The following is a 24347-nucleotide window of genomic DNA, read 5'->3' on the forward strand; positions in this document are numbered from 1 at the left end:
GCATTTGTTTTGGAGGTCATTCGTTTTCGATGCAGCGTACTAGGATTAGGACGTTGGTTGATTTATTTACTTTTTTGGTCAAAATGACGAATATGAATTGAAATGAATTTCGAGTTTTGTAATAATTTCATTTGAATTCTTGGTTGATTCATTAGACCTAGGGGCTCGGAAGTATTTTTTATTGACGAAAAAACACACATAATCAGAAATATTGAAATAGTTTGAGTTTAAACAATAATAATCACCATATTCACGAATATTGGTACATTTTGAGTGTGAACAATACTGTGAATAATCATGAATATTCCCAATATTTTGATTATCGTAAATATGAAAATGGCGGCAAATGAAGTATGTCATTTTGTGGAATGTTATTTATAAAATCACACAAGCTAAGAACACTTTTACCTATACATTTTTGTTGTTCTTCAGTCAAATTATTTTTTTATCAAAGAAATATAAGTTTTTTAGCCTAAAATCTCTTTTTATATTATAATAAAAACAACGACTATTAATTTTATTTTGTGTTGTGTTTACATCGGTGCCATATACGAGCTGAATAATGACAAATAATTACGTAAATATGAGAAATATTCAAAATATTCTTTATATTTTCCATTTATACACCGAATTCATACAAAATTGTCAAAACTGTGTTTATTTTGATTTTTTTTCATGTTCCGAGCCCCTAGCATTAGACTCTTTTTTTCTGGCTTCTTCGAATAACTAGAAATTCATATTTTTATAGTGAAAATCTTTTCTTTTTTTTGACAAAGACACATTCGATTTCTATTGAAAATATGAACGAAAAGAAAAGGTTAGACGGAAGTGATTCACTTATTTTACGTGACATCCACAAATGTCGCTATACAAAATGCATAATCAAAAAGTTCTTCTGACTTAAAAACCATGATAATTAAATATATACGTAGAATGACACGTTAAAAATGCTCAATTACAATGGTTTTCATGATAAAAGTTCATTTTTCGAATGTTTTTCCTCTGAAAATCAATCAAAATGGAATGGTTTAAACGAATAGTAAAAAATGAATAAAAAACACACACCTCATTGTTGATGGAATGGTTGAAGAAAAAAAAAAAGTTGTGTATAAGAACGCATATTAATCGACATTCCATATTTTTGTGTGTTGCTTTTTTCCACCGAGTTTTCTCGTTGGATTTCTCTTCGATTCCTTTCAATCGAAATAGAAAAATCACGGCCCCAAAAAGATGAACAGAAAATAAAGAAAGAACAACAACAAGACCCGGAGTTATGAGCACAGAAGAATTAATTCACATTCACTTACAAGCGCGCCAAACGCATTTGCTTTCATCGCCGCCACCACCAACATATAATAATTTGTATGAAAATGGAAATACATCGTCGTTTTTTTCTGGTTTAATTTGGAATCATACAAGAGAGTGCGCGGGACTAAAAAGAGAATGGATTTCCAAAACAATGATCGAAATCAAAGAGTTCTTTTTCCACATTCTCTTCGGTTTTTTGTGAAAAGAAATTGAAACACACATCATCGTTTTCTCTGTACGCCGGTAAAACTATTCAACGGCATACGATCTACTCCCGTATGTCTATATGTGTACATACTTTTTTCAACTTTTTTTTCTCGCTATGATATTAATAACAATAATAAATGATAGAAGATGATCGCTTTACACAGAAAGATAAATTATTACTCAGTACAGTGGATTCGTTTAGTCGTCATCGTCGTCGTCAACGATCTCGTTTGTTCGTTCACTGATTGGATTCGTTCAATGTATGGCATTTGTTCGATTTATTACATGACTTTTTTTGTCTACTTGACTCATTTCAATAAACATTTTCCATATGAAAATTGTGAATAGAGAATCGCAAATAAAAGTCAGATTATTAGAGGTATTTTTTTTGCTTATTATTAGCGTGAAATAGCAATGAATTTGAGAATATGTATCTCTGATGTAATGAGAACAAAATGATCGAAAGAATTGTTGAATGCCTAACAACAAAAATGAATACAATGGGGCAAAAATGAAGAGTTGATCTGAAAAAGTATCTCATAATCCATGCAGATGATGATGTTGAAAATGGACATATCATATAATCACTGAGTCATCAATTTACGGCTGCTTTTAGGAGAGATGGACGCATTAGATCAACCAGAAGAAAGAAAAACAACGAAAAAAAGACACTCACGTCGATAATAACATCAAATCCACTAAAATGTTTCACAAATCGAAACAAACAAATGGCCAACACCACAAAAAAAAAGACTTGAAAACTATTTAATCGTAATGGATTTTTTGGTCCATTTTCTGTGGTCGGAACTTTTTTCTCCTTCTCTTTGTGATTTTTCTCCCATCATGTGCGTCATGAGGCGATGTTTGGCCCGCGAAAATGAACACCATAGAGAAAATGAATTTTTGTTTTTAAGAAAATACCAAACATCAGCAGACACTACACATTGGTCAAATTGAAGTGGCATTGATATCACATGCTATATACACACATATGCAAAACAATCGAACATTCACTTCATTTTCTCGTTTAATTTTTTTTGTCACATATGATTATGATATATACATCATAAGCATGATATTGAGTCGTTTTCGCAAATGATTTCCATTAAATGTTTTTTCTTTTCGGTGTTTAATTAAAGGAAATGATGCCAATGTTCAGTTGAAAATTCAATTTTCAAAATGTATTAATTTTCCATCATATTGAAAGCGCTCCTCTTTGCCCTCTCACATCATTTACAACGAACGAAAAAAAAGCAGAACTTCTTTTCGCTCAAATTGTTTCAAAATGCATTCAATAGAAATTTAATCAAAACCCCTATTTTAGGCCACTTATCGAGGTCGAGTTCAATGTATTTTAACTCTGGTCAATGAAATGAAATCCATTTCAATTAAAATTCAACCAATAAATAAACCCTTTTACTGCTATAATCAATTAACCAAGAAAATTGGTCCGCATTGGTTAACACAGACACAGTAGAAGTGTTGAGAAATCGAAACAACACAAAAATCCTAATCGAAAATTCAACATCGAAGCGAGAACAAGAACACATCATTTATAATCCAATCAAAAAAAAATTCGATGAATGTGTTTGTTTTCTTCAAGAATTTGATATTTGGAAAAATCATACCGAATTTTTAGTTTTCATTATATTTCCTCCATCATTTCTCGTGGCTGTTTTGTTCTTGTGTCATTTTGATGTAATAAATTACAATTGACAATGTACATACATATAAAAGAAATAAACAAACGGAACCATCGCCGTTGAATACCAAATAGATCGACGACTGAGAGAGAGAATTATATTTATAAGTAAAAATTGTAAGCAATAATAAATGAGTACGGAATTGTCGTTCATCCCGCATAATTAAATTCAAAGCAATATGAAGCTGAAAAAGAGAACGGAGCTACGTTAGCAGCAGCAGAAGCAAACGAAATTGAAGAAATAAACGAAAAGACGTTCATTTTAGTATATATGAATAATTTCGGCGATAAATGTACACACCAACGTCAAAAATTGTGAAGTTTTTATGACAATGAACGCGACACATCTCAATATTCGATTCAAGTAAATGTTAATTTATGTCAATATATGAGAGATGTAGATACTTAGTGTCGAATTTTTTTTCTTCTCGTTTTGTTTTTCTCTCGCTCTCTTCGCTGCTAAAGCAGCTCAAAAAATAGAGTGAGCACACCAAATTAAACGAAATATTATTATGATTAAACGTAACTAGACTAAACGAAGAAAAAAAAAATTACAAACTTATTTCATGCAAGCACTTTTTATGGGTCTCTTTCACAATTTTTTTTTCATAAATTTATTGTATACCAAACAACATAATGTGGAATAAATAGAAATAGATGAAGAGAGGAAAAAAATGATCGAATGAATTCACCAAAAAAATTAAAACGAATACAACGACACGCCAATAAATCCAATTGGAGAAAAAGATATCATACTGTGGGTAATATGTATTGTACAGAGAGTAAACGTGCGTATATATTACGCGCACGCTTATATGATTCAATGGTTATTTTTGTGTGTTTACAACTGGTTATTAATCAATATTATTCTCTTTTCCATTTGTTGAAACCACGGTGTCTCCTTCCGCCCATTATCATCCGGAGATGATATCGACACAACCAGTCTCTTTCCGCGACATAAATGAGAAAATTTCAAGAAAAACTTTAATTGAACTTTTTTTGATCTGATATAAATTTCAGGATTTCTTCTTTTTCTCTGTTTTTCATTCAATTTTTTTTCTTCTAAAATCAGATTTCGTCCAATTTGAAAAGAGAAATGATCGATCTTCCAAAATCAGAAAACCAACATAATTACCATCAGAAACTACTTATCAGTTTCCCAAAAAATCGATCTATTCGTCTAAAATCCATTTAATCTTCTATTAAAAAAAAATTCCCCGTCATTGACTCCGATAATAGTTACATTACGTTTCTATCTTCCATTTCTAGTTGGCATTTCTGAAAGTGACCATTTCCATATTTTCATAACATTTTAAAAGGCCGATCGATTGCCATGTCAAAAAAATGATGAAGCTTCGCGTCAAGAATCCACGAAATCGAAGAAAAAAAGAGCACTGTAATGAAAAGATTAAAATGAAATGAAGAAGAAAAAGAAAAAAAAATTGGGAATTTCTATTCAAATAATAAGAGCATTGATGTCAGTGAAGTCGATTTTTTCTGTCTTCAAGCAATTCTGACGATTCATCAAGAAGACAAGAGATCATCGACTCCAGATCACCACAATTGAAATGATGGTGTTGTAAGAATGAACCGAGAGAAAGAGGAAAAAAGATACAGGCCACAAAAACCTATTAGATATTGAAATATTCTTTTTTTCCCGAAAAAAAATTATATTTAATCATTTAATGTGAATGAATAATAATTTTTTTTTCTTGGAGTGTGTGTGTATTGTTACTTCAATCGCGTTGTACACGAAAAGTACAAAACAAAATAATAAAAAATATGAAATTCGTAGAACGAGAGGAACAACACAACATACAAAAAAAATGGATAAAAAACGAGTCATGATTTGATTTTTTTCGCATCTTATATCGCGTTTCGTGTCGATTTCTTTTTCGTATATATATTCATTATCATCAACATCGTTTCATTGGCGATTGTCTTTGGCATGCGAGCCCGTCCAGATATGGCCCATCGATGGCAAGTAGTCAGCAGCATTGGTCAACAGAGGCCTCCTCTCTCACTCTGAAATCAACCGAAAATAAAGAGAAAAGAAAACGCCGTCTCCATGTATATAATTGAACGTATAATAGAAATGCTATTTATCATAAACGAAACTATTTTCAATTCAAATTTCGGCATTTTTATTTCTCTTAGTCGATTGCAAGGCGCGAACGCCTGTTGCGTATGTGTGTGTTCATTTCATTTCGGTTGTGTGTTGCTTTTTTTCAGGGTGATGCAGAGTTTTTTACTCTCTTCTATTCTTTGATCATTTCTTTTTATTTTGGCCCAGATTGGAATGTATTTAATCGTGTGGCGGCACTTGCCGCATTTATTTATTGCCACAATGAATGTTTAGAAAAAAATATCCACATCAAAAACACCTTCTTAACGAAAAAAAACGTATCGAATATGAAATCTTTTGACAAAAAAAAAGAAATATAATATGAGCCAAATGAACCTCGATTTACCTACGAGGAGAATGGAGAGCTGACGAAATAAATATACACACTCATACCAAAACAATGAGACAGAGAAGAAAAAACAAAAGCATACAATCGATTTAGTTTGATTTGTAAAAGTTAATTTTGCTTTATTCATCAGGTTAATTTAAATGAATTGAAACGGGGCGTGCGATCGAAAGAAGAAAAAAAAACAGAAATATATTATGAACGAAATTGAAAAAAAGTCGATTTGTAGAGATTGTGAAATGTGCTTATGGACGGTAAATTGAAAATAGACAAGAAACAAAAAAAAATTGTGAGACTCAATGTATGAATTTGAGTGTGAGAAATACGAATCGCATGCTTTCGTCTGTATGTATCATGAATCAACATTCGATGGGTAATGATGAATACGATTCCATTCTCAGAAAAATTATCATCACACTAGTTATGCAATCGAACAATTTTTTTTCTTCAATCACTACCATCTTCTTTACTCTCTTATCTTACCTTTGCAATTCCAAAATTTCCGGTGGCCAGAGAGAAATTTTTGTGCGTATGAATATTTTTTAGATGCATTGTCTTCTGCTGTCAACACAAGAAAAATGAAGTCCAATTTTCTTTTGTTCTAGACCAAAAAAATAATCTGGAGTCAACACCTATTTAACGAAATGTTTGCAAAATATTGTCTATTGATCCTGTTACAACATATACCCTCTGTAACACACAAAATGCATGCCATATTATGGTCATTCGCCTATTTCCAAAATGTGCATTGTTTGTTGGGGATGAATGGCAACAATGCTCGAACGACCAAACAATGAAGTGAAAAGAAACACCGAATATGCAGAGAGAGAAGTGATTCAAAGATAAAGTACCTACTGAATGTTAAGTAATTGATGCGTTTGTATGCTAAGCGCATTCGATTTTCTTTTTTTAAATATCTTTTCATTTGTCCCGTGCACATTATTCAGCAGACAATTATTGGCAATTTGCACCCAAGGATGCTTAGCCCGACCGATTGATTGGAAAACTTAAATAAATCGATTGGCAATACCTAAATCGATCATCATTCAAATTGTGCTGCATCCTTGTGATATTTGCACATTCACCGCTATGCATTTAATTGAATTTATCGTTGCAAGAGCAAAAAAAGCATGCAAGTTAAGTAGGGATAAGATGCAGAATAGATTCTATGAATTATTATTCACATAAATACAAAAAATTGCACAACAAAAGAAGACATCAATCGCATCGACAATCATTTCCCATTCGTGTATTCAATTACTTCACAAGAGCGTATTCTTTTAATTTCCATAAGTTTATTTAACTATACGAAAAAAAAAATTATGGAAATAATTCCATGAGGAATTTTAATGCGTTCGACTTTTTTTCCTTCGTTCATTATTTATGGAAAATTTGCATAAAATATCGTTTTTACTATTATACTATTCGTTTTTTTTTCTCTCCCTCCCAACCCTAACATTGAAGCGATAGGTAACCGTTTTATATTAAAAGTTAGATCGCATGAATTTAAAATCAACATTCAAATTTGTTGTAATATTTGCCCGCATTATTAATGCAGCCGCTCATATTTCATATAAAAATTTAAGAGTTTTATTGTGAATAAACTTCGATTTGGGTTGAAAACTAATCATCAACAGCAAAAAAGGCGGTGTTTGGTTTTTTTTCACTGAAAACTAAAAAAAACTCAAAAATAATCTAAGCATCGAGCTGTAATTGGTTCGTCAAAAATTGTGTGTCTCCTTTTTCCACGGCCAATGTGTGAATTTAAACAGTTTTTTTTATTTTGACAATTTTCACCCTAAAAAAGAAAAAAAAAAACTGTGAATATGCTGAATTGCAATTGGCTCTTTAAACAATGTGAATTCGAGAGAGAGAGCGTGCGATGATCATAGCCAAACAATGGAGTGTTTTAGCATAGAAACACTAACGTTTTCATTGATGTATTGTATAACCTTTCTTTCATTCCTTCTTTCTCGCTCGTTTGTATGCCCATATCTTTCTTCGCAACACACAAACTTATTTTTAGGGTAATTTCGGCGATAATTTAAACGAAACGATCGAAAAAAAGGAGACTCGACGCACGTTTGCTTTTTGCTTCAAATGAATGAAAAAAAAAAACACAAACTCTCGTGTGTAAATGAATCAGCACTGGATTTTATAATTTTTATACATTTTTTGATTACCCCCTTCACACAGTTCTTCCCTTTTTCTATTCAATTTTCAAATATTTTTCGCTTTGGTTTTTTTTTCGTTTCATAACGCAACAGCAGCCGTACAATACATATAGGTTTACTATACACATCTCTAGACACACATATATCCTTTTTTTGTTGATGCGATGCATTGAGAAATCTCCTGCTTTTGCCCTATGTACGCGTGTGTTTTTTTTATAAAAAAAGGGAAAAGCAAACACAAGGTCGATTGAGGAACAAAAAAATACGAAAAATGATTCACTACAAATAAAATCGAATTGAATATACGTGTGATTTAAAAAAACGAGGTCTATTCGAGATCCTTTTTACCTACTTCGCTGTATTTTTTCGATCATTCTTTCTCACTCACTCTTTCGCTTGTGATACACACTTTCTTGAGATTTTTCGTTGTGTGTGTTTATGCGTTTTTTATTCGAATCTCTTGCATTTTTTACGGTCGTTCGATTTAAGAAAGGCTAAACACGGAGCTGATTTACTTCCTAATCGTTTCTTGAATATCAGTTCAATTCGAACAGTCAATGACACAAGAAGGTCCTGTTTTATTTAGATTCTCTAATGTTTGCTTAAAAAACTTTGTTGTGCATTTTTCGGTTGATCTTTGTTTTAGAGAAAAATTTGATTTTGTTGTATCAAAATATAATTTTTGCGTTGCAAAAATTTTTGTGGCTTATTTGTGTGTGGTGTTTTTTTATTTAAGATTGAATCAAAAAATTACGTGCGTTCATGTTTGTTGTGATATTTTTGCGATTTTAATGTGAATAAACGAAAAAAAAAATTGTTAAAAAGAAAAAAATTCGAAATTATTGGTCAAGAAAAAAAAAGCAATAAAAAATGGAAGTACAACCACAATTAAATCAACTCACTCAATTCTGGTTATCGCAACTGAGTCAAATGTATCAATTAAACGGTGCTACAAACGTTCAATCAAATGATAGTGATTATGCGACGATCACCGTCGATCATAATATTCCAACAAACATAAACGCAACGCATGAAAATGATAGTGATGCTAACGTTGCATGCCCACAAACAAAATTAAACATCACCCAATTAGCCAGTTTATTTAATCAAAATAATGAACATTTTCTTACAGCATTGTTAAAAAAGGGTACCATTGCCAATCAATCGGCCACACAATCCACCACACAAAAGCAACAACAGAATGCATTAGTGCCGCCCACACCACCGCGAACACCAATCACTCCGTCCGCTCAGCATCAACAGGTGAGCTTATTTCTTCTTCTCTTTTCGCGTTATTTTACATTTCTACGGTTTTTCGTGTTAAAAAACGTTCGCTCTACACATTTACACATGAAGCACGATTACTGGTTCATTTGTCAGACATCGGCAAATATTCATAGTGCCGCTGAAATGAAAAAAAAAATGAAAAAAATACTGTGCACTCTATTCTCGAGAAATTTTTATTGAAAACAAAAATCAAAACCGAGAATAGGTACGATTGTGTACGATTTTGTTTGCGAATCGTGACGAAATTTAGAGTAAAATGTTTTTTTTTTTTCTCTCTCTAAAAATAACAGATGACTGACGGTGTGAGCGATGACGATGATAATTGTGAGAGCAAATCAGTGGATTCGATGGCGAACCGTAAACGAAAATTAAGCACTATTTTAGGTTCAAATAAGCGAATGCATGTAGAGCAAACGATTAAATCAGAAACCGATGCTGATTCGGACAGCAATCATGAGAACAACGATCGTGCCACCAGCATTAACGATAATGACGACGGTGCCAGTAGCCGAATGAGCGATTTTGATGATGGTATGTCAACTTTATTTCGGTTTTTTGCTTCAAAGATTTGAATTTGGAACTCAGAAATCTGAATCCGGAAAGATTACTTCAATCGAAGTAAAAAATTCAAGTATTGAACAAAGTTTTGAAGAATTTCAACAAAATTTTCGATGTAAAAATAATACCGTCCACGATTCAAGTCACGAATCTCGTATTTTTTTCACGACCATTTGTGTTAATCTAAATATATATATATAAAATTTGTTTTTGGGCAAATAGGAAATGCGTCATTGAAAAATCGTGCGTTCACTGACACCAATGATGCATCATTCGATTCATCGTATTCGGCATATTTGCAAGAAACAAAACAACAATTGGCCAAAGTCGCCCAACAACAACAACCAACGCTCAATTTATCGCAATCATTATCGAACATTGTCGATGTGTCTGGCCTTAGTTTGGCCAAGGATAAATATTTTGAAAAACCATCAATGGTAAGTGTGCATCATTCTTTTTTTTCTTTAATTTTTTTATTGTATTTATCGAACCATTTCCCTCGAACTAATAATAGACTATTTAAATCGATTTACCTTTGAAATGGCTTTTGCACACACTTATTGCATTATACTCAACGCATTTTTCCCCTCGATTATTCGTTCGCATCATTCTCACCGAACGATTTTAGCAATTATGTAATATATGAACACACACACATACACTGGCCAGATCGCACACAATTCAAGAGTCTTGTACGCAATTGAATGCGTACGGAATTGTAAATTAGAAATAGAAACGAAGAATAGAAGAAGAGTGACTAATCGACAATTGTATGTGACACAATAAGAAAGGACAAGGTGATGAAAAGTGTGCTTGGCTGGCGTTTCGGTGTGTGTATACGATACGTATGATGTGTGCAATGCTTAAGAGAGTGTGCAAGACCTTTGACCAATATCGTATAACCATATCTTAATATCTCGGCTAATCGATCAATTTTACCTACCACTACAATTCTATACCGGTTGAACGGATGCTATTCATCTTCAACATTCTATTTATTTGTGCCTTCTTTTTTTTCATCCCTAAAACAGAGTTTTCTTTCGCCGGCAGCGACCGCATTGAAAATGGTCACTATGCAAGGTGACGAAAGTAAACTAATCGGTAAGTAGACACAATTTTAAAATGTCAATAAACGCATACAGTGGGGCATATGTGATGCGGCTTAAGTTGATCATCGAGAATTAAAAGTTCAAAGTGAAGTGCAAATATGTTTCGAATGTTGTGGATTTATATAAAATCAGGCGAAATAAAAGAATGCATAAGTTTGTGAATGAGCACGGAAATGATTAACGAGTTTAATAAAAAAAAATCAGTCTCGTTTGTGTAGTGCGCTTCTGTTTCTCTTAATCGTGTTCGTTTTTTTCTCTCGTCTCCATAATTTTATTCACACAATTTTCTATGAAAAGCGGCACAAATCCATTGCTTGACCGAACAATTCAAATCGGTGAAGCGCGCGTAAAAAAATTGAGTGACCGAATCAACGCTCATCAAATGTAAACGCTTGATTGAAATATCCAGTCGAGAGTACAATCGTGTGCGCGTACAGAGGCGATCATTCACAAGTGTCGTCAAAACCATTGGGTTTTATGAATAAAAATGCTCGGCTTTTTTTTTGTACAAAAAGGCAAACAAACAAATTCATAAAAATGAAGCCCCATGAATCAAGTGGAGTGGAGTGAATTGAATGTGATGCATTTGATGGAATGTGCGTCAAGCACAAAAAATAGCAATAACGACAAACCAGAACGGACAGAATGTAACAGAGAATTGGTGACGAAATTAAACCATAAAAATGTGTGTATATGCGTGCGACAAGCGGACAATACATTCCAGCAACATACACATATTTGTTTTTTTTTTTTTTGTTGAATTTGTGTGTTGTCGTGCGATTCCCACGATTGGTTAATTGATTGTCTAAATTAGGTCTATTACTTTAAATTATCCAGAAGTGGAATCCCATATAACATTTTCGCCCAACTTTTAATACAATTTTTTGTTTGACTTGATCATTTCCGTCTATGCAAACCGATGGCCACAAAGTGCTCGATGGGAGTGATATATATAAACACACTTGTTCCACCGCCAATTTTTTTAACAGAGTGTAGCGCGCTTTTTTATTTTGATTGGATGTATTTGTTAGTTTATCAATGGCATTATCTCGGCCATTCATTTATATCACTGTACATTATTTCCCAACAAAATTTCCATACAAAAATCATAAATAATTTCGTTTTTTTTTTATTCTTTGCTAAATTTATCCGTTTAATAAAAAAACACACGTATGTACGCGCGCGTATGCACACTGAAATCACAATAAATTCAATTAGAAAAAATTAAACGATCCACACAAACGATTTCCGTGCCCATCAATTTTAAGCATTTTAACGCTCGCACATCACGCATATGTACATTTATCACTGCATTTTTTATATATATATATATATATATATTACTTACGGAACCATTTCATTTTGTGTCTTCTCTTAGATTCGGGCAAATATCTGTCGAAATATTCGTCGTTTATGGAATGCAATCATGATCAATGTGCGATCGATAAATTGCGCGAACATTTTCATTGTTTGGACATTTTATGTATGAATGTAAATAAAGTACTGTGCAAACGCGAAGAGGTTTTGCGACATTTGAAATGGCACAAAAAACGTAATGAAAGCTTAAATCATGGTTTTCTTCGATTTTCATCGACCGACGATTGTTCCATTCAATTTGGCGAATGTCAACATAATGGCAAACAAACACATTATCATTGCTTACAAGGAAATTGCGATAAGGTTTACATTTCGACCAGTGATGTTCAAATGCACTCAAACTATCATCGCAAAGATTCGGCTATCATGCAAGAAGGGTAAGTCCAAAGCACATCAAATCTTAACATTTCCGAAAAAATTGGTTTATAATCATTTGTTTTCCATAGGTTCCAACGGTTCCGTGCGACCGAAGAATGTAATGCTGACTTTTGTAGTTTTGCTGGTCAACGCACTACACATTTCCATTGTATTCGTGACAGTTGCAATTATACATTCAAAAATAAAGCCGAAATGGGTAAGACATTTAATTTTTTTGTCGATGAAATGTATCTAATCGCATTTTTATTTCACAAATTTCTATCTAGAAAAACACAAGACTTATCACATCAAAGATGAATTATTGGCACGCGATGGTTTCAAAAAATTCATGAAAAATGAACCGTGCTCATTTGATCGTTGTCGTTTCTCCTTGCAATGCAATCACATTCATTGTGTTCGTGAAAATTGTTACTACGTATTGCATTCGAGTGGTCAATTGTTGAGCCACAAGCGTAAGCATGATCGAATGGATTCAGAACAAGCGTATCAACAATTTAAATTGGCACAAAAGAATGATGACGTTTTGTCGCATGATAACAATGACACTGAAATGAGTGGATCAGAGCCAATGGCTTCAAAAAGTTTGTCACCATTTCCTGGTAACTTATCAACACTTCTATCAAAATATGCTGAAAATGATAATAAAATGGAGGCATTGTTGACCAATGAATCGATGGAAATTTTACAACAACTTCAATTCCAAAAGCAAGCTTTGCTTCAGAGTCAAGCTGCCAAAGCGGCTGTTGCTGCTTCACTCATTGGCAAAGCCAATGACGATGACATTACCGCCGATAATAATAATTACGATGCCATCGATCCATCGGTATTACCAAAGTCATTTATTCAAAATGCCAGTGCCACAATCGGTCGTTCCATTACATCAATCGAAATTGATCAATTGAAACAAATTTATTCAGCCACTGAAACGGCCAAACAAAAACAAATCAATGCCTTATTATTTGCACAAAATAATTTCAATAGCACCGATCAAGCCGAACCACTTAATTTGAATTTAAAAAAAGAGAATGCAAAAGATATGAACGCTTCATTGTTGTCGGCTGTTGTGCAAAAGATACAAAACCAAAATATGCCAACCAATTTACAACAAATCACTTCCATCGATGGGCTATTCAATCGAAAACGTGGCCGACCACCAAAGAATCGCGTCGTTGAAGTCTATGGAAATGTAAGTATGACAGATTTTTTTTATCGAAATTTAAAAAAAAAACTTAAATTTAATTTTTTTGATTCGTAGGTACAAACACAGAATCGGCCACAGGCAATTTTCACCAGTTTTAAATTGGAGAAAAATGGCAAAGCTTCATCACCATTGCCACCTGAAAGCAGTAGTTTTCGTGCAAAAACTCCATTAAATCAATCGCCAGAGAATCATGGCGATGAAAGTAGTGCCTCAAAAGAGTCACCCACCAATTTCTCCGTGCATCGACTCAGTGATTCGGGTGGCAGTGGCTGTGGAAGTGGTAGCAGCGATCGCAAACGTCGTTTATCATTTTCATCGTCACCATCAACTGATAATGAAAAAGTGTCGATTGTTCGTGCCGCTGGTACATTCTTTCCACAGAATTGTGACAATGACAGTGAATCGTCGCCACCGGCTTGTTTGCGACGCAAGTCAAAGGAAAGTGTTGACTATGTGAAAAAATGCTCATTTTCCCATTGCAATCAATCAAACGAATCACATGTTCATTGTGATGATTGCTCTGAGGTATGTATATTTATTATTTTACACCTTTTTACCGTATTAATTAATACACACTTTTATTTCAATTAATTTTTGTCGTATTTGATTAGGTTTTCGATGATGAATCAAAATTGATGGCTCATTCTGTGAAGCATAAAGTATCGGATTCTGGACCAGAAAGTGATCCATCACAAGAATTGATGCAAAATTTTGCCAAACAAATGGCCAAACAATCGGAAATGTTTAATAATATGGAATCGTTTATGAATCCAGCGGCCAGTGTCATTTCAAATTTGGCCTCGTTGGGCCAAAATCAAATGGCAATGGGCGGTGGTGAAGGTGGCTTTTCCGCTTTCAGCGATCAATTGTCTGCCCAAATACAAACATTGTGCTTGGCACAATTGGCCGCCTTATATCAAAACAATCCGATGATGTATCAACACTTGTATCCTTTACTTGGTGCTGTCGAACAAATGAAACAACAAGATGCACAACGCATGTTTATGCCACAAACGGCAAATCCACTTCAAATGGCAAATCCATTTGGTGCATTCGATTTAACCAGCCTTGCAGCGGTAAATGCAAACAAAAAAAGTGCCAACGCTGCGACAAAATTGCCAAAAATGAGTGGCAAAAATGGTGATCCAAAAGGTTCAAAAGCTGGTGGTTCCGGCAGTGAAATGGCATCGAATCGAACATCTGGCAATTTTAAAATCTTTAAAGACGAACCAATTCCAAAAGGCTATCTGAAATTTCGATTTAATGAAGATTGCGGTTTTGCACAATGCGGTTATTCGAATCTTCAGAGTCATTTTCATTGTTGTCGCACCGATTGTCACTACAGTTTCTGTGATAAGACACGATTTGTACAGCATACGGCACGGCATGAACGCTTGGACAAACTGATGGGCGACGACTTCAAACAGTATCGAGCTAATATGAGTTGCGGACACGATGATTGTGTTTATAAGAATAATTTGGGTATGTAATAGAAAACATTGAATCAAAATGTTTGACAATTTTTTATTAATTGATTTTTCTTTTCGTTTTGGCAGGCGCAAACAATAAGTCATCACATTTCCATTGTTTGAAGTGTGAGTTCATATGCTCGGACACAAATAAGGTTGTGGCTCATCGACGTCATCACAGCAAATTGGAATACATAAGCGCTGCCGGATTTCGCAAGGTAGCTAATAATGAACCATGCACACATCAATCAAAGAAATCAGCCGGCGAAAATCTAGATGAAAATGCACAAAATGATGAAGATGATGGAAACAACACTGAATGCATCTATAGCATGAAACAAACACATTATCATTGCTTGATTTGCGATTGCTCAGTGCTTAGTCGGGCTCAACTTAGCTCACATCAACACAAATAGAATTAATGCAATCGAATCCATAGTTTGAACAATTTACCTCAAATCTCGTTCGTATTCATTTGTGCAAAGCAACAAACCGAATCACGACTGTATTAAATATATATTGATTATTAAATGTATCGTAAATAGTTTTTCTTTTTTTTTTTTAAATCGAATCACATCATGACAATCAAGGAAAATCTCCGCACATTTGCTCATTTTTAGTGCAATCATGTCATTTACTTTATACGCCAAATGCTGAATGCAACAACATAAAATTCAAATCAATAAACTTAGAAAATGTGTAAATGCGCGATGAGATTTTTACATTAGAATAACAACAATTTCTCTACATGGTAGAAAACAGAACAAATAACATAAAATAAACCTTCAAAATTTATTATTATATAAATTCGCAATGCAAGCGTCAATATAAAATAGAAAACTTTACAAACAAAACATTAGAAATTACGTATATGTTCATGGGTAATTTATTGATTTAAAGTAATTCTGAGAATGCCAAACGGTATCATTTTTATACAAAATAAAGATTTAATTTAGAATGCAAACAATTTCATTTTTCATTTTCTTATCAATTCCTTTTTCAACTATGTAATTGGAAAAGTTCGTGTTTCATAGTAGACTTTTTAAAAATTGTTATTAAGTTCACAAATTCAATAAACATTTGCCGAATATACTTATTAATGTGTATATGAGGGTTCTTCCTGTGTCTAAGTAGTGTGAGAAGAGGGGATACAGTGAGATTACTCAACCCTGAGGGTTGGAAAACTTTCGATTTGCTAGGGACTTTTTTTAGCTCTTCACATTTTTAGCACTGCATGAAATGCAGAGCTATTGGTTTGGTCGTATTTTTTTTTTCATTTTTTTCAATCTTATCGTATTTATACGACTTAATTCGTTTTTAGTCAAATTAATTCGTATTTAGCCATTTTTAGTCGTTTTCATGCAAATACGATTTTAGTTAATTATATTCAAGCATATTCGATTTTAGCCAAATTTATACGACTTAAAAAGACTAAAAACGACTAAAAATGAATTAATTTGAATAAAAACGAATTAATTTGACTAAAATCGATTGAGCTTATTAATCCCGTGTCGAAAAAAAGTGACTGACTGACTGGTTAGCTGAAATCGACTGAAATTGAATTTTTTTAACTGCAGTCGTCTACCCAGTCGACTTTAGTCGTCTATGTATGTCATTTTAATCAGATGACTAATTTGGGACGTTTTTGTCTATATAGTCAACTGCGATTGAAGTTGAATTAAGTTGTATTTATCTCTACTTTAGCCAAAAACGTCCTAAATTAGTTAACTGACTAGTCAGTCAGTAATTTTCCACGTGGGAATGGCCTGAATTATGGCTGAATTCGGTAAAATAAGGTCTAATCTCAAAATCCCGCTTGCTAACTCTTCGGGTGTAGTACCAAATTTCGCCGGAATTGGTCATTGAAATCTCGATATTTTTCAATATGAAAAATGATTGATTTTCCATATAAATTGGCTCAAAAATGAAGTTTGCCTCCACAGATTTATCATGGAGCGTAATAATGGCCTGAATTCGGTGAATTAAGGTCCAATCTCAATTTCCCGCTTGCTAACTCTTTGGGTGTAGTACGAAATTTCGCCGGAATTGGTCATTGAAATCTCGATATTTTTCAATATGAAAAATTATTGTTTTTCCGTATAAATCGGTTCAGAAATGAAGTTTGCCTTCACAGATTTATCATGGAGCTTATGAATGGCCTGAATTATGGCTGAATTCGGTGAAATAAGGTCTCATCTCAAAATCCGAATAAACCAATTTTTATGTAATCTATAAAGCACTGTTCAGTTCTGTGCAGTGTCGCCATTCCATTTATTCTTCGTTGATGATCTCTGAGTTTCTCTTGAATTTGAATGTTATTTATATTGATTTTGGTTATTTATCGATCAATCAATGTTGCTGAATATTTGACCAGTTCTAATCCTCGTATTCCCCAATCATCCCGTTAAGTCAGATTTTGAATTTCGTGTATGAGCAGGCAGCCACCAAAATGGTTAAAAAATTGTCAAAAAATGTATGGATGTGGGTACTCTGTTCGGACCTATAATTACACCGGTCAACAGAAATTGCTCAAAAACTAATCAGCTCGTCACAGAGACTATTATTTTTATATCCATTTCATGCAGTGCTAAAAAAAATCAGAGTATCATGATTTGCTGCTGCTCAGCATATATCTGAGAGCAGAGAAATGCTAAACTCGTGCGACTAACGCATACGAAACGGATGCACGCACACATGCATTCTCCCCGTTTAAACGGTTATAAACAGTTGATTGGATGTTCAATTCAAAACTCAAAACTTAGTAACCAGTTGAGTTTGAAATTGTGTTGCGACCGATTTATGAGAAGCTGCGAGAAAAACATCACATCGCATCCCTCGTTATTTTGCTTACGTAAGTGAAAGCAAGAGATGAGATGCGACGTGCTGTTTTTGCTCTCAGTCTTTCATATATTCTGAAAGTGTACGTCTAACGCATACGAAACGGATGCACGATACATATTCCCCTTTCACTTCGTATGTTCGCTGGTATAGTGTGTTACCGTTGTACCGGCAATAGCGTCAACGGCAGCACATACGAAGCGAAAGGGGAATATGTATCGTGCATCCGTTTCGTATGCGTTGGCCGCACGAGTTCAGCATTTCTCAGCTCTCAGTAATATGCTGAGCAGCAGCAAATCATGATACTCTGAAAAAAATTAGTTTCTTGTAAACAAACTAAAAATATGTTTTTTCTTTAATATAATAAAAAACTATAACTTTTGAAATAATTAAGTAAAATCCATCAATAAGTTTTCTGGTCGAATCAGGTATTTAATCATCTTAATAACAAACGAATCTCCTAACGAGCACATCGGGTAATGTTTTATATGTAAAACACCTAATTACGGCACATACACACATAGGATGGTATTTTGTTAATTATGAATACAAATGTTGTCCTTTGCTAATTGTAATTAGTAAATGAGATATACGAGCTGTTGACTTTATCAATCTTGGTTACGATGTTTATTCAATCCTGTTATATTGACTAGTGAAGAACAAATTCCGAGACAAAAAAAAACACAAATTTTCCATTTAAAAAGAAAGAGTATAATTTTACAAATTCACGTTGCTCTTCAAAAATTAAATAGTTTTTTTTTTAATATTTGCTAAAAAAAATTGCGTATTCATTGAAAAATTGATATATAGTGCTAATTGAGTTATCGTTGAATTTCGATACAATGGAAATGAATATTGGAACGATCTCTGGTCCAGAACAGAGCTCGCAAAAGCATATTCTGAACGCATTGAACGATGATTGTGTTCAAGAAGTACTTCGCCGGCTACCGAATCTCGGTGACTTAACAAATGCAGGCGAAGTATGTGTACGATTTCAAGAAAATGCGCTACAATGCGCCCGTTCACGATTTGAAATTTTTCGCATCGATACAACCTATGACGAGGCTTATGGTGTTTTGTTGCCAAGAATAAATTTCATTCTAAAAACTTTTGGCCATTTGATCAAAACACTTGAATGGTATTTCGATAACAATTATCGGAAAGAGAATATACAATTATTCAAGAATATTGGCAAATTTTGCGGAAAGACATTGAAATCCCTAAAGATTTGTGGCGAAAATATAAATGGAATCACAAATGTCAACTTTATGAATCTATCAAAGTTTAAGGCATTGGAAGAATTAAGACTTCATTATATTTCGCACAAAAGATTGCGTATACCATCAAATATGCCATTGAAAAGTTTGACACTATTGTATGTGGACTTTAAATGGAATTTTACCGATTTCTTAAGAAATATGCCGCAATTGGAAGAATTAAATTTGGGATTTCTGAATGAACCAACATGCATCAAGTTGAACGAATTTTTATCATTAAATCCACAATTGAAAAAAGCTGAATTTTTGACATTGGACAAATCAATTTTGAAAAATATCAGCAGCGCAGTGCCAAATCTAACCTATTTACAGGTGGTCGATTATGATGGTTTTAAGGATTGGCAGTACAACGATGATGAGGACAGCGATGATGAGAATATGGATATTGAATACGACGACAATGCGTTTGATGAAGAGGAATACAACGCAAATATTTTAAGCATTGCTGGACTTCGTCATTTGAAAAATTTGACGATCACTGGTTGTGAATCGGTACCCAGCGCATTTATCGATTCACTTGTCAAACATAAAACAGCCATTGAAGCGTTAGACATCGTTGGAACGCCAATTTCCGATTTATCAGACGCTGCACTCAAACTAAAATCGCTTAAACAAATCACACTCTACGAAGCAAACGACATGGATTTAATGACATTCATCAAAAATATGCCAGCCTTGGAAATTATAAACTTAACTTGGTCAACGGTTACTCTGGCCGGAATGCAATTGGCTTTGAAAAATGCCAAAAAATTAGTAGAGCTAAATATTTTCTGCAGCAAAATAGTAATCAGTTTTGAAGACTATAATTCGATTTTAAACGTTGCGAAAGGACATTTTAAGATCAATTTTAAATGTTATCGCGGTGAAATTGTTATTGACAAAGACATTTTGCATGCAAATCGCCAATGGATTGATATTAGAACGGAAATTGAAGAGATCGATAGGGACACATATTGTACTTCGACTATTTAATTCATTCATGTGTGTGAGGAAAATTTTTCAGGATGGGTGATTCCGTTTTTTAGATCACTTTTTTCAGTGAAAAATCCTGGCAAACTCGAAAAATTTTCTCGTCCAAATCACAGGGGGGTGAACACCCCTTCGCACACTAATGATTTAATTAAAAAAAAAAAAAAACTTACTTACCCATTTCATGTAAAACTTTATAATAATAAACTACCATTCAAAAAAAAAAAAATATTTGTTTGTTTTTATGCGGTCTCATTCGCCATATTTTTTTATTTCTTTAGTTTTTGTCATATAAATTAATACATCATATCAAAAAAATGTTTATTGCAAAAAAATTTGAACATGATTTTCTTACAATGTATATTGATTAATGTTATTTCTTTTGTGTTTTGGTACGTTAAAATTTGTGTTCGGTTTTCATTTTCTCTCCACTTTATTGGTCATTCTCTGTATGAATATTGCTATGTTCAAAAGGAATGTGGACAAATAATGATGTAACATCACATCGATCGATTTGAACACTGAAGTTCTATTCAATTTTATCTACTTAGAAGAAATACTAGTGAGTTGTTTGTTTTATGGGTGGATATTCAAAATATGACTGTGGGTTAATTTATGCGCTGTAAAATCGAACTTAAAAAACAGCGAGGAATTTAAAATTCAATCTCATGAAATGAACAACCTTTGTGTTACGGATTAAAATTTAAAATCTAAATTTTTTTGTATTTCATTTAGAATTAATGATATTTGCCGGTTTTTCTCTCAATTCGATGCAAAGTATATTTACAGTTCTCCATAAAAATGTGCTGCAATCAGCTTGAGTTGTTGTTGTTGTTTTTGCTTATAAACTAACTTTTCTCTAATCGATTCATAATTTAGGCATGATTTATTTGAAAAATTGATAATTCACTACTTGATTTAAGATAAATAGAATAATAAATTAGCTTATCGAAATTAGAAATTCACATATTTCGCATATTTTGCAATTGGACCATAACGAAAATGTGATGAAAATTAGAATTTGAGTTTTGAAAAAAAGCTGGGGTGATTTTCGTTCCCCTCAAATGCTGAGTCTTTTGAAAAGAGAATCGACATTGTTTTCTTAAGTGGAATAAATTATCTACGTTGAAAATGAACCGAAAAGAAAAGCTTTGAAAATTTCGATGTAGTTTCGTCTAATGTCAGTGATTTTGGTTCCGATAAATCATGGTGTCAAGTTGTCAGTTTTCGCTTTTTTTTAAATTAAAATTGTGATACTTACAATATTGTTTAGATGATTTATTGGACGATGCAAGGATCATGTGACGATTTTTATAGATTTCACTGCTGTTGCACTGCGAATGAACGGACATTCGATCCATGTTCAAGCATTCGTCTGAACTGTTGATCGCCATATTTGCATCCGATTTTGATATTAATGTGGTATTGCTTAAATTTGATTGTGATTTGACACATTTCATTGGCATCGATTGTCGTGCCATCGATTGATTATTTGATTGCTGCTGCTGCTGCTGTTGTTGTTGTTGCTGAAGTTTTTGTTGTTTTTGTTGCTTTGAATGTGCTTGCGGTTTTGGATTTGTATTATAAAATTGTCGCGATGCGATTTCACGATAACATTTATTATTGCTCTCTCGATCCAATGAATGATGATGTGATTTATTATTTTGATTTTCGGACGTATTTGTGTATGATGAATTGGATGTGTGTGTTCGATGTGGTGAATGTGATGATGAAATTGATGATTGGCGACCATCACGTTCAAGTGTTCGATTATGATCGGACACATTGTCACCATTGCAGCCATTCATATCAACAATATGCTGATTGGATGACGATGGAGTCATCGAAATTGAATTTATTCGAATTGTTGAGCCTTTCCTACTTGGACCATTCGACGGAGCATCACATTGTTCATCTTCTGCAAAAAAAAATCAAAAAACAATTTTTTGGTTTAAATATTTTTTTTCGAATTAGTAGAATATTGAATAAACCTACTTCGTTTTTGATTCTGATACCAAATCTTCAATCGATGGCCAATTTCAGCAAATGATGGACGCCTTACGGCTTGTTCATGCCAGCACTCAACCATCAACGAATAGACTGCACTTGGGCATGTGTCTGGACAGGGCAAAAGTTGTCGTGATCTAACCATATTGATGACTTCTTGATTGCTGTATCCATAATATGGCTGAAAATATGATGGTTTATGTGTGAAATGGTGATTAGGAAATGAGCATGGAAATTGAAAATAAATTGTAAAATCAATATATAACCGTACCTGCAAGCCATAACTGTAAATCTCCCAAAGAACAACCCCAAAACTCCATACATCACTTTCTGTGGTAAATTTACCATATAAAATTGATTCAGACGGCATCCAGCGTACGGGCAATAATGATTTCGATTGGACCCGATAATAGTCGGAACTGTAAATATCGCGCGATAAACCAAAATCCGAAATTTTTACGGTTAAATTGTCGCCGACGAGACAATTTCTTGCGGCCAAATCTCGATGCACATAATGATGACTGGCAAGATATTCCATGCCATCGCAAATCTGTAAGCTAATGTGCAAAAATTGTGTTTGATTCAATGAACCCATACAATTTTCGCTCGGTGCACGTGAGATAAGAAATTCGTGTAAATCGCCCTGTGCCATATACTCAAACAGCATGCATAACGGTTCCTCTTTCAAAACAACGCCCAAAATGCAAACGATATTATCGTGCTTTAAATCGGAAATGAGATCGATTTCACGACGAAAATCGGCTTGTGTCTTGGCCGATGCATTTTCTTTGAGCGCTTTCACCGCCACATAAATTCGTTCGCCATTCGCTTGAGTTAATTCACCTTTATACCTTCATTGCGAGAAGACAAGGATAACACCGTTATAAATGCAATACCTTTTGTATATTCAATATCGCCAATACTTACACTTTGCCAAATGCACCTTCGCCCAATTCTTCAACAAATCGCACATGATGCAACATATACTGACGTACACGTAATGCTGAACCACGAGAGCTACTGCTTCGGCATCCACCACCGCTGCCACCGCCTCCACCACCATCACTTGTACACAAACTAGTCGTATCATCGTTTCCCGTATCGGAACTTTTTATACTGCCACAAATTGAGCCGCCACCATTGGTTTGACTCGGACATTTGTACAGACTAAATGAATTATTGCGATGCGATGAATACGACGATGAATGCTGTTGCTGTTGTTTTGGCGGTTTACCATTCTGTATAGACGCAACATGTTGTTGGTTTTGAATCGATGTTATCGTCGCATTTGATTCATGGTTGACATTGGCATTACCATTGCTATTCCCATTTTCCGGTTGATTTCCAACGCCTACACAACCACCACCACCACCACCACCACCACCGCCACCGCCAACCGTTAGCAATGATGTCATCTCAATTGGCGAATTTAACCGAGAATTTCCATAAATATTTTTACCCGTTCCACCAACATTGATCTGTTTTCGTTGCCGAAACAGAGACCAGAGACATGGATAGAGAGAGAGAGAGAGAGAGAGAGAGAGAACGTTAAAGAGTACATTTAAAAGATGCAATATGTTATAATTATTATCTTTTTATTGAAAAACAACAAATATTACACTATTAAGAATTGTAAGATTCTCAGATGCCCATTTCGAAAGCAATGCTTTCATCCTCAGTGAGTTATAGGAGACAACTGAATTTGCTAAACATATTTGAATGATTGAAAAATAAAAGTTACTTGATATTCCATTCGACATCGGATTTAAATTGTTGACAATATTTTCAATGGATTCTTATGCAAAACTCAAAAAACAAAAAAAGTGACAAATATTACTATGTTTGATTTTAAATGATAATTTTCTTAAAAATAGGATGTAAAATGACTCGTGCGCATCTAACTCATTACATTTTACATTCATAAAAACATTAACCATTTGATGAATCAAGACGATGGACCAATTAAAGATCCTATTTTTAAGAAAATTATCATTTAAAATCAAACATAGTAATAT

General features: G+C 33.8%; 3 protein-coding genes across 7 annotated transcripts in view; 1 reads left to right on the forward strand and 2 right to left on the reverse strand.

The window, feature by feature from the left end:
* Positions 1–15776, forward strand: part of LOC116352044 — a 37934-nt gene extending 22158 nt beyond the window's left edge. For 2 of the 5 annotated variants that reach the window (XM_031784284.1, XM_031784285.1), the window contains exons 4-13: positions 8995–9125; positions 9440–9680; positions 9930–10144; positions 10739–10808; positions 12195–12570; positions 12640–12767; positions 12838–13757; positions 13827–14297; positions 14384–15254; positions 15329–15776. In XM_031784284.1, the coding sequence (XP_031640144.1) occupies positions 8995–9125; positions 9440–9680; positions 9930–10144; positions 10739–10808; positions 12195–12570; positions 12640–12767; positions 12838–13757; positions 13827–14297; positions 14384–15254; positions 15329–15657 (3752 nt within the window). In that variant the 3' untranslated portion in view covers positions 15658–15776. Of the gene's footprint in view, positions 1–8378; positions 8575–8994; positions 9126–9439; positions 9681–9929; positions 10145–10738; positions 10809–12194; positions 12571–12639; positions 12768–12837; positions 13758–13826; positions 14298–14383; positions 15255–15328 lie in introns of those variants that run through there. The other 3 variants (XM_031784286.1, XM_031784288.1, XM_031784287.1) reach the window with 3 other exon arrangements.
* Positions 1–24347, reverse strand: part of LOC116352054 — a 587314-nt gene that overhangs the window by 252101 nt on the left and 310866 nt on the right. The window lies entirely within an intron of this gene.
* Positions 20581–24347, reverse strand: part of LOC116336816 (probable serine/threonine-protein kinase dyrk1) — a 13786-nt gene continuing 10019 nt past the window's right edge. Inside the window, exons 6-9 of the mRNA XM_031760961.1 lie at positions 23260–23810; positions 22604–23183; positions 22321–22513; positions 20581–22243 (exon numbers count right to left, since the gene is read on the reverse strand). Coding sequence (XP_031616821.1) covers positions 21546–22243; positions 22321–22513; positions 22604–23183; positions 23260–23810 — 2022 coding nt within the window. The 3' untranslated portion in view covers positions 20581–21545. The remainder of the gene's footprint in view (positions 22244–22320; positions 22514–22603; positions 23184–23259; positions 23811–24347) is intronic.

The sequence above is a fragment of the Contarinia nasturtii genome, unplaced genomic scaffold (assembly GCF_009176525.2).
Source record: "Contarinia nasturtii isolate CC-2019 unplaced genomic scaffold, AAFC_CNas_1.1 Cnas_scaffold_187, whole genome shotgun sequence".
Lineage (NCBI taxonomy): Eukaryota > Metazoa > Arthropoda > Insecta > Diptera > Cecidomyiidae > Contarinia > Contarinia nasturtii.